The 8,670-nt window shown below is 42.8% G+C and overlaps 1 protein-coding gene across 1 annotated transcript; it reads right to left on the bottom strand.

Moving 5' to 3' along the window:
- Positions 1-1,262: 1,262 nt before the first annotated feature.
- LOC111692454 lies at positions 1,263-2,945 on the bottom strand. Its single transcript, XM_023456471.1, has 2 exons — positions 2,509-2,945; positions 1,263-1,737 (listed from the first exon to the last, which is right to left on the bottom strand). Exons 1-2 carry the CDS (start codon positions 2,943-2,945, stop codon positions 1,263-1,265), a joined length of 912 nt encoding a protein of 303 aa, XP_023312239.1.
- Between the last annotated feature and the right edge of the window lie 5,725 nt (positions 2,946-8,670).

Raw genomic sequence — 8,670 nt, 5'->3', positions numbered from 1 at the left:
AATATATATATATATTGTCGTCGTACCTCGCTCGCTTCACCTACCATCAGGTTGTGGCTCTCAGGGTGTCTGGACATATTATATGCTTCTCGCGCTATCGCGCTGGACTCTGCTCGAGATGTAGCTAACATTGTATGATTGCGCTTAGGCATGGCTAGGTGAGAGGACGCGATCTAATTTTGTAACAACTTGTCTTTCCCTTTAAGGCCCCCATAGACCGGCTACCGAACCTGCAGGCAAATCGCATGGTTAGTGGCCAAACCAGCCGGAAGGCGAGGCCTGTCTGCCGGCCGGCCGTGTCGTAATTTAACAAGTCGTAACGTGTATGTGCATCGGAGGCCGATCCGGAAGGTTTTATTGTTATGCCTAGACGTCTACACAGTCTAGAGTTTTATTTTTTAGTGGGTTTATTAGTGGTGAACGTTATTACTATAGTTTATTATTATGGCTGATATGAGAAATTGGTCTCATGAGTTTATTGAAAAGTTTATTGAACGCTATCGAGAACTGCCGTATTTGTACAATATAAAAAGCAAAGACTATACAAACAAACCAATGAAAATAGCAGCTTACGCTCAATTGGTAGATATGTTGAAAACGGTAGATCCAACAGCAACAAAAGATTTGGTGGTTAAAAAAATTAATAATATGCGTAGCTCGTACAGGAAGGAACTGAAAAAAATGAAATCCAGCAAAAGAACTGGCTTGAGTGGAGAAACATATGAACCTTCTTTGTGGTATTTTCATCATCTTGATTTCCTTTATGATCACGAAGTTCCTCGAAAAAGCCAATCAAATGCAAATTTATCAGCAACCGATAGTGAAGAAGACGAGGTTGCTATATAGGTACCTACTATAATATATGTATTTTTAAATGGCTACTTTAATAATGTGATTTGTTACCAATGAGAACAAAAACATCGTTTTAAGGTACAATTATTTAATATTTTATAAAAGTTTTGCATATACAAGCGTGTTACATATTTTAAATTAAATTAATTAGGTATTATTTTTAAAATATTGAAGAAATAGTTCACGCACTTCTTTAGCATCGTCAGTAGAACGCCTACTGCCGTGACCCTTTTGAAGAGAAGTCAAATTGTCTTGTTGTACACATAAATTGTCGTCTTGGGAAACTTCTATGCAATAATTTGGATTTTTATTTCGTAAATAATTGTGCAGTGCACAGCAAGTCATTATTACAATTTCAATATTTTCCACTGATATTCCAATTTCTGTATGAAATATACGAACTCTACTAGCTAATATGCCAAAAACATTTTTATTATTCGTCTTGCTCTGCTTAAGCGTTTATTAAAGTTTGAACGATCAACATTTAGTTCTCTTTCACTATATGGTTTCAAAAAATCCTTTCGAAGAGCAACAGCTTCATCTCCAATGAATACATATGGAAGATTATTACGATGGTTTATTGGAGGTAAATTTAATTTTTCATTTAATAATGCTTTGTAAAAAGATGTATTGTTAATAACACCACCATCAGATACTCGTCCATTTGTACCCACATCAAACAGTATTAATTCGTAGTTACTATTTGCAATACCCATCAATACTATACTGTGAAATTGTTTATAATTGTAGTAGTATGATCCACTTCCTGCTGGAGGTACTATTCTTACATGCTTCCCGTCAACTGCACCTAAACAGTTTGGAAACTGCCATCTATTCTCAAAATCTAGTCCTATTTGTTCCCACTCTTGTCTTGTGCGTGGAAACAGCAAAAACAAATATTATTAGATTAGTAATGTATTTTAGAAATCAAAATAAGAAACATCAATTTATAGCATGAAGACACAGAAAATGATAATGCATCACGACAGAAAGACGGTTCAGACCAGAAATTTCTCAAGACCAAGAATCAGTGCAATCGCCTATTTCTTCTGTTACTACACCATCTCTGAGTTCGGCAGCTACTTCCATAAGAAGGAAACGTAGCAAAGTAGCTAAGCGCCAAGCTACAGAACCATTAAATCACCAAGAAACAGTATTACAATTAGTCGCAGACAAATTACAAAGCCCAAATAAATATTCGAATTACGGTGTATACGTTGGGCAGGAATTAGATGCCTTACCGCCTATGATGGCTACATACTGTCAAAGAATTATAAATGATGCCATCTTTGAAGCGAAATGTGGATCGTTAAATGGGCAATCCTGGATTGTATCACAACCACTCACTAATAGTATGATTCAAAATATTCTGATTATTATGGTGTATTATTATTTTTATTTTATTACAGTAACCAACTCTCAACAAAGTAACGCGATGTATACGACATCAGGGCTGCTGCCTCAACGTCATGGAGAGATTGCATCAACTTCGGTTTTAACTGCTTCTGAATATCATCAACCGCCTTCCTGGCAGGATCAATCACAAACAGCAAGTTCTTATTACGGAGCATTTAATCCACATAATACATAATAAATAATGATTCCTTATAATATTTATCTGTTTTTTTAATAAAGAAAAATGTTATTCGAATTACCTTGCAATAATTTTCCTGAAGAACATCAAATATCGCTCTACGTGTCTCTGGTATTATTTTTCCTAGAGCATGTGCAGAAATGCCAGTTGAAAACTTAAGATCTTCGTAATTTCTTCCTGTGACTAGGAATCTCAAAGTACTAGTTAACCTTTCATGAGGAGTAATCGCTTGTCGCATTATAGTATCTTCTTTCTGAATTATTTGAAAAACAAGCCCTAGCAACTCAGTATATATTTCTTCTTTCAACCGCAAGTAATTTCGGTAGTCATCTGGTTCTAACCGCAGTTCGTTAATGAGATTGTTATGTGTTTGCCTATGTAACCACTGTTTCACCCATTTCGAACGTTTACGTTTTATTTTTTGTTTTTTATTATGATTATTATTGGGTAGTAAAGCGACTACCAAGCCTATCAGTATCAAGTCTTCTTCGGAAGCCATTTTTTATTATCGATCGGATGTTGGCAAAACGAATTTTTGAAAATACTGACTGTAAAAATAACAAAAATAACACGCAAACCCGCTGTAAAAACGTAGTGTGTATTCCGACGTCGAGAGTACATGTTTTGGCCTTCTGGTATAGAAGCCGGAAAGGTTACCTTCATGAAACCTTATAGTCTGTGGCTCATCCGTGAGTACAGGTTTGGCCTTCCGGTTTAAAGACCGGAAGGCCGGCCTTCCGGTAAACCTTAGCGTCTATGGGGGCCTTAAGGTAAAATTTAATAAGTACTTTTTATTTTATTTTTAGAACAAAAAGAAAAGGAAAAAAATGCTCAAACGAGCAAAGAAAAGTCAGTTACATATAAAAGTAAGTTGTAGAGAAATAATTTAATTTTTTCCATAAATATAATAATATAAGTTTATATACAGTGTGTCCGTTTTTCAAGTTAACACGTAGGGGAACTAGGGGTAGGACGGGGTACCTGTACTTACTCCAAAACCTAACACGTATGGATAGCTTTACTGCATAACCTTGGACTCCCTAGACGACAATTCTGCTCAGTGATTGCAGAACAGCAGTTCGAAGTACACCGTTTGGAGGTTATGACTGATTTATGAGTTTTACGTATGAGTGATCTTATTTTACGGCTTAAAGCANTTGACTATAATGGCTTTAATGTCGCAACTAAGATTTGGAGCGTCCCACAACAGAGACTGGCCGGATACGTCGATTCGGTTATATAACTGCGGATGCCCACAGTTGACGATCCATCGCGATAGGGGATTCGCGGCCTTGATCCGCGGCTGATTCCCGGGTTTTTTATGCGATTCTTCTTCCTCTTCTTGACCGGTGCTCCCCTGCAAGGCCGGGGACCATTGGAAAGTTGGTCGACCTCGATGTGGTCCATCTCGTCTCCATCACCAGGGGGCGCTTTTTCGACGATTTGCGGCGTTTCGCAGGTGAATTGGAAACATCGGCGATTTCTGCAATTCGGCTTGGCTCGGCTCAACTGCGGCTCTGTGATGCGGGAAATCTGAAACATAGTCGGTTTTGTTTGTTTTCGTGGATACTGTTTCATCTTGACTCGAGGCGGCCGGATGGCGGGTTGATTCGAAACCTGGTCGATTTTTTCTCTCTTCGCTCTGGTAGTGATATCGTACTCGAGAGTGGAAACATTGTGCATATTAATGCTTTTGCTTTGATTTGTGATACTGGATATCGGACATGGGGTGTTGTCCTAGATTTTGAGGTGTGGATTGGAAACATGGGTGAAATTTTTACTTTCTTCTCTGACAGCGACTTCGGCTTCGGAGTTAGAAACATTATGCACTTTAATGCTTGTGTTTTGATTTCTTATTCTAGAAATCGGACTTGGAGCTCGGTTCTGGATTTTGTGGTTTGGATTGGAAACATGGGTGAAATTTTTACTTTCTCCTCTGACAGCGACTTCGGGCTCGGGATTAGAAACATTGTGGAATATGTTTGTTATGGCTTCATGTTCTGCGTAGAGAGCTTGCACTGGAGCGCTGTTCCGGGCGTTGGAACTTGGATTCGAAAGATAGTCGAAATCTGAAGTTCGCTCGCTCACATTATACGACACCTCCCCCCTTTCGTCGAGTGGACTTTGGGTTTCGACGACTTGAATTTGGTCGAGTGGCTGACTGTTAATGACTTGGTATCGGCGACGGTTTCCATCTTCGCCTGGTACCTTGCGGATACGTAATTTGATTGGAGTGGGTAGGGTGGCGTGTACTTCGGCGGTGACTGTGATTTGTTTGGATGCTGAGCCATTATCGTCGTCATCTTCTTCGTCGCTGGAATCGTCCTCTTCCAACGGAGGATTCCCTGGCGGTGCCGGTCGAAGTTGATCGACGTGATATTTGAATTGCCTTCCATTCTTGTCAACCTCGTATACTTGCGGTGAATTTCGGACGATTATTGGAAACGGTCCTACCCATGTAGGTGCGAAAGGATCCGGCAGGTTGTACTCTTTTACCATTACCATGTCACCGATTTGGAAGGTGATGGTAGGCTCATCGTCTCGACGTGGATAGGTGTTTTGATTGAAATTTAGTTGTCGAGCGATGATGGTTTGGCGTCTCAACCTCGCGTCTTCTCGGGGTCGCTTTCGTTTTCTTTAGAACTCTGGAATTTCCCAGTCCCCTTGAGCGGCCGCTTCGTAACCTAGGAGGGCGGTTGCCGGTGATTCTCCTGTAGCTCGGTTCTTGCGTCGGCGCTGTATTGCTAGGGCTCGTGGTACTTGTTGATCCCAGTTTCTTCGTCGCAGCTGGTTATACATGAGGGCTCGTAAAATGGTTTTAAAATCGGCGACTTTTCGTTCGACGGGGTTCAATCGTTGGAAGTAGATGGCGGTGTGATATGGCTGAAATTGCTTGCGCTGACACATGTTGAGGTATTTCTGGCTCTGGAACACTGTCGCGTTGTCGGAGATGATTACTCTGGGGTCTCTGTATATTGTGAAAATTTCATCCTCTAGGAATTGGCAAATAGTGGCGGCTTCGGAATTTGATGCGGGCTTGGCTTCAGTCCATTTAGTGAATAGGTCCTCGACGATAAGAACGTATTTGTTATCCCGTGGGGTAACTAGATAGGGTCCTAACACATCTATACTGATTACTTCGAAAGGTGATTGCGCTGTGTGCGGCTTTTGTGGGGCTTCTTTCTGTATTTGCGGCTTTTTACAGAGTGGCATGGCAAGCATCTGTTGACGTACTCGACGATCTGTTTGCGTAGTCCTTTGGCATGGTATAGTTGAGTAATCTTCCGGTGAGTCTCGTCTATACCGGGATGAGCTTCTTCTAGCACGTCGTGATAGGCGTGGATTACTTTTCTCAACTTGCGCTTAGGTACTACTAACAGGTCGTCTTCCCCTTGTGACTTGTATAGATGGTTATTGCGGACTGTGTAGCTGGTATGGAATTTACGTTCGTTGTTGTTCTGAGGACCATTCCTGTGGATGCGGTGCCATTTGAGGATGTCCCGTTGTGTTCTGCGAGAGTGTGCCTGTGAATTTTGGACCTCGGTGTACAGCTCGTTATGCGTGATTTGGCAAATGGGCTCGGGTGGCAGCATTCTTGATTCATCCGTCATATCTACGGGATGAGGTTCGCTGGCGTTGCGACTCAGGAAGTCTGCTAGCTGGTTTTCTCGACCTGGACAATGTTGAACTTCAAAGTTGTATTCTTGTAATAACAGCGACCATCTAGTAAGCTTGGCTTTTGTGTCCCTATTTTTCTCGAGCCAGTATAGCGATCTGCTATCTGTTATGAGGGTGAATTGGCTATCGGCTAGGTATGCTTGATATCTCTTGATGCCGAATATAGCGGCGTAGACCTCTAATTCGTTCACTGGTATTTTTGTTCTGCGGGCGTTAGAGTGGCACTAGCGTAGGATACTATTAACCTGTCGTCCTCCGATTTCTGAAATAAGATCGCCCCCAGTCCCATTCGGGAGGCGTCCACTTGTAGGAAGAATCTTTTGCTGAAATCAGGCCTGTGTAACTGAAGCGGCTGCGCTGCGTTGGACTTGAGTTTCTCGAATGCGTCCTGGCATTCTTGAGTCCAGTTGAACCTCTGGTTCTTCTTTAGCAGGCAAGTGAGTGGCTTAGTTAAATGAGCGGCGTCGCGGACGTATTCTCTCATCCAGTTGCATATACCCACGAAGCTTTGTAACTGACGCTTGGTGTTAGGCTTCGGGAAGTCCTGGATAGCTTGTAGGTGCTTATGTAAAGGCTTTGTGATAGTTCCTTGTATCTGGTGTCCGAGGTACTCTAATTCGCCTACCGCTAGTGAACATTTCTCAGGAGATATCTGTAGTTGGTGTTGTCGCATAAGCTCTAGCACGAGCCGTAGATGATCTTTGTGTTCTTGGATGGTTTTGCTGTATACAATGATGTCATCGAGATACACTTGAGTGAAGTGATGTAAATATAATATAACGTTTTGGAAACAACTGGGTGCATTTTTCATCCCGAAAGGTAAAACGTTGAATTGGTATGTGGCTCCATCTGGAGTGGAGAAGGCGGTGTACTTTTTGGACTCGGGCTGCATAGGAATTTGCCAATATCCGCTCTTCAGGTCCAAGACCAAAAATATTCTGGCTTCGCCGAACGACTTTAATACTTCTGAAATTTTAGGGAGAGTTGAGGATTCGGATTTGGTAATCGCGTTTATTTTCCTGTAATCCACACAGAAGCGTGGTTTCTTGCCTGGCCGTTCCACCAAGACGGGTGGCGAACTGTACTCTGACGTGGACGGTTCGATGATCCCATTAGCTAGCATATCTGCTAGTTGTTCGTAGAGAATCTTAGTTTTGTGTGGGTTAAGCGGATAGGGCCTCTGATTGATTGGCTTGTTATCTACCACCTCTATCTGATGCTTAGTTGTAAGCGTAGTTTTGTTGATTGTCGGCGGGACGAACACGTCTGCGAATTCTTGCAATACAGGTAACAGCTCGGCTCTATGGGCTTTTGAAATTTGTAAGTCATCGAGCGACGCAGTCTGATTTGTTGGCTTGTTAATCACGGGCACCCAGTATGTGGTGACTCGATCCGTTTGTCCAAGATTCGTGCAGCGGCGCTGGTAATCAAGTAGGGCGTTTTCTTGCGTGAGAAATTGTGTGCCTAAAATGATCTTCTCGTTTAACCCTGAGATGATGTGAAACGTGGCGTCGAAGTCTCTTCCCCCGGCGTGGAACGTAGCTCGGGTGACACCTCGTGACGAAATTACTTCTTTCCCGCAGGCTAGGGTGTAAACATCTGTATCGGCTTGCACTGTACCGTAGTTTGCTCGGTAAACTTTGATAAGGTTTCTCGTGGATCCCGTGTCGATTAACGCCGTGTATGTCTCGCCTTGGAGACGTATATTTATCTTAGGTAAAGGACTTGCGTGCGTGACTAATTGGACTGGCTGCGCTTTCTGACAAAGTGCGATTACTGCTGGCTCCCTAAATAGTTTCTCTAGGTATAGTCGTGGCTCGTCGGCGCACAACGCGGTTTCTGCAACCCTCTTTTTGCGTGCAACTTGCTTAATAGAGGTCCGTCCCACTCGTAAGGTAATTTTATTTTTGTTTAAAGCTTGCTTGTTAGAGGCCTGTCCCTCCTGTGGTGAGTTTTTACTTTTATTTATTTGGATAGAGGTCCGTCCCTCTCGTAAGGTAATTTTATTTTTATATAAAGCTTGCTTGTTAAGTTTTTGCTCCTCTCGCGAGGCGGTTTTTATATTATTTATTGGCTGAGCTGGGTCGCAGAACGTCGTGGTAGCGTTTGTGATCGCCAAAATGTAGGCTTGGCTAATTCGGTTTACTGCTGCGGGTTTCGGGACCCGTATTGTGGTCGAACCGCGGGTGGATCCCTGGGAGTGTTCCCTGCGGCTCGTTGCCCGTTTCCCTGTCGATAGGGATTTCGGGGGCATTCAGCGTGGAAGTGCCATTCTTGGCAATATTTGCATGGCGTATTCGGCCGACGGGCCTCATTAGAGGTTGGCGGTACCGTTCTGTAAGGATTCTCGCGTGGCGAGTTTGCGGTTTCTCTGTACTGAGAGTTGGGAGGGCTTGGATGTGGTCGTGGTTGTGTTGAGGAATGTTGCGGATAGGCACGTCTATCTGAGCGAGGTTGGTTATATGCTTTAGATTGATGCCAGTCCCTATGCTCATGCCGTCTTGCTTCTCTCAAATCACTCTCGGTTGTCGACACAGTTCTGATTA

Source organism: Anoplophora glabripennis, unplaced genomic scaffold (assembly GCF_000390285.2).
Source record: "Anoplophora glabripennis isolate ALB-LARVAE unplaced genomic scaffold, Agla_2.0 scaffold1612, whole genome shotgun sequence".
Taxonomy (NCBI): domain Eukaryota; kingdom Metazoa; phylum Arthropoda; class Insecta; order Coleoptera; family Cerambycidae; genus Anoplophora; species Anoplophora glabripennis.
Note: the sequence above shows the minus strand (reverse complement) of the source record. Positions and strands in the feature narration are given on the sequence as shown.

Bases quoted from the DNA above. Each gene is read 5' to 3' on its own strand.
- LOC111692454 (XM_023456471.1), bottom strand. From the start codon at position 2,945: ATGGCTTCCGAAGAAGACTTGATACTGATAGGCTTGGTAGTCGCTTTA. The intron at 1,738-2,508 runs GGTAATTCGAAT...TTTGTTTTTGCT, and splicing joins CTTCAGGAAAATTATTGCAA to GTTTCCACGCACAAGACAAG.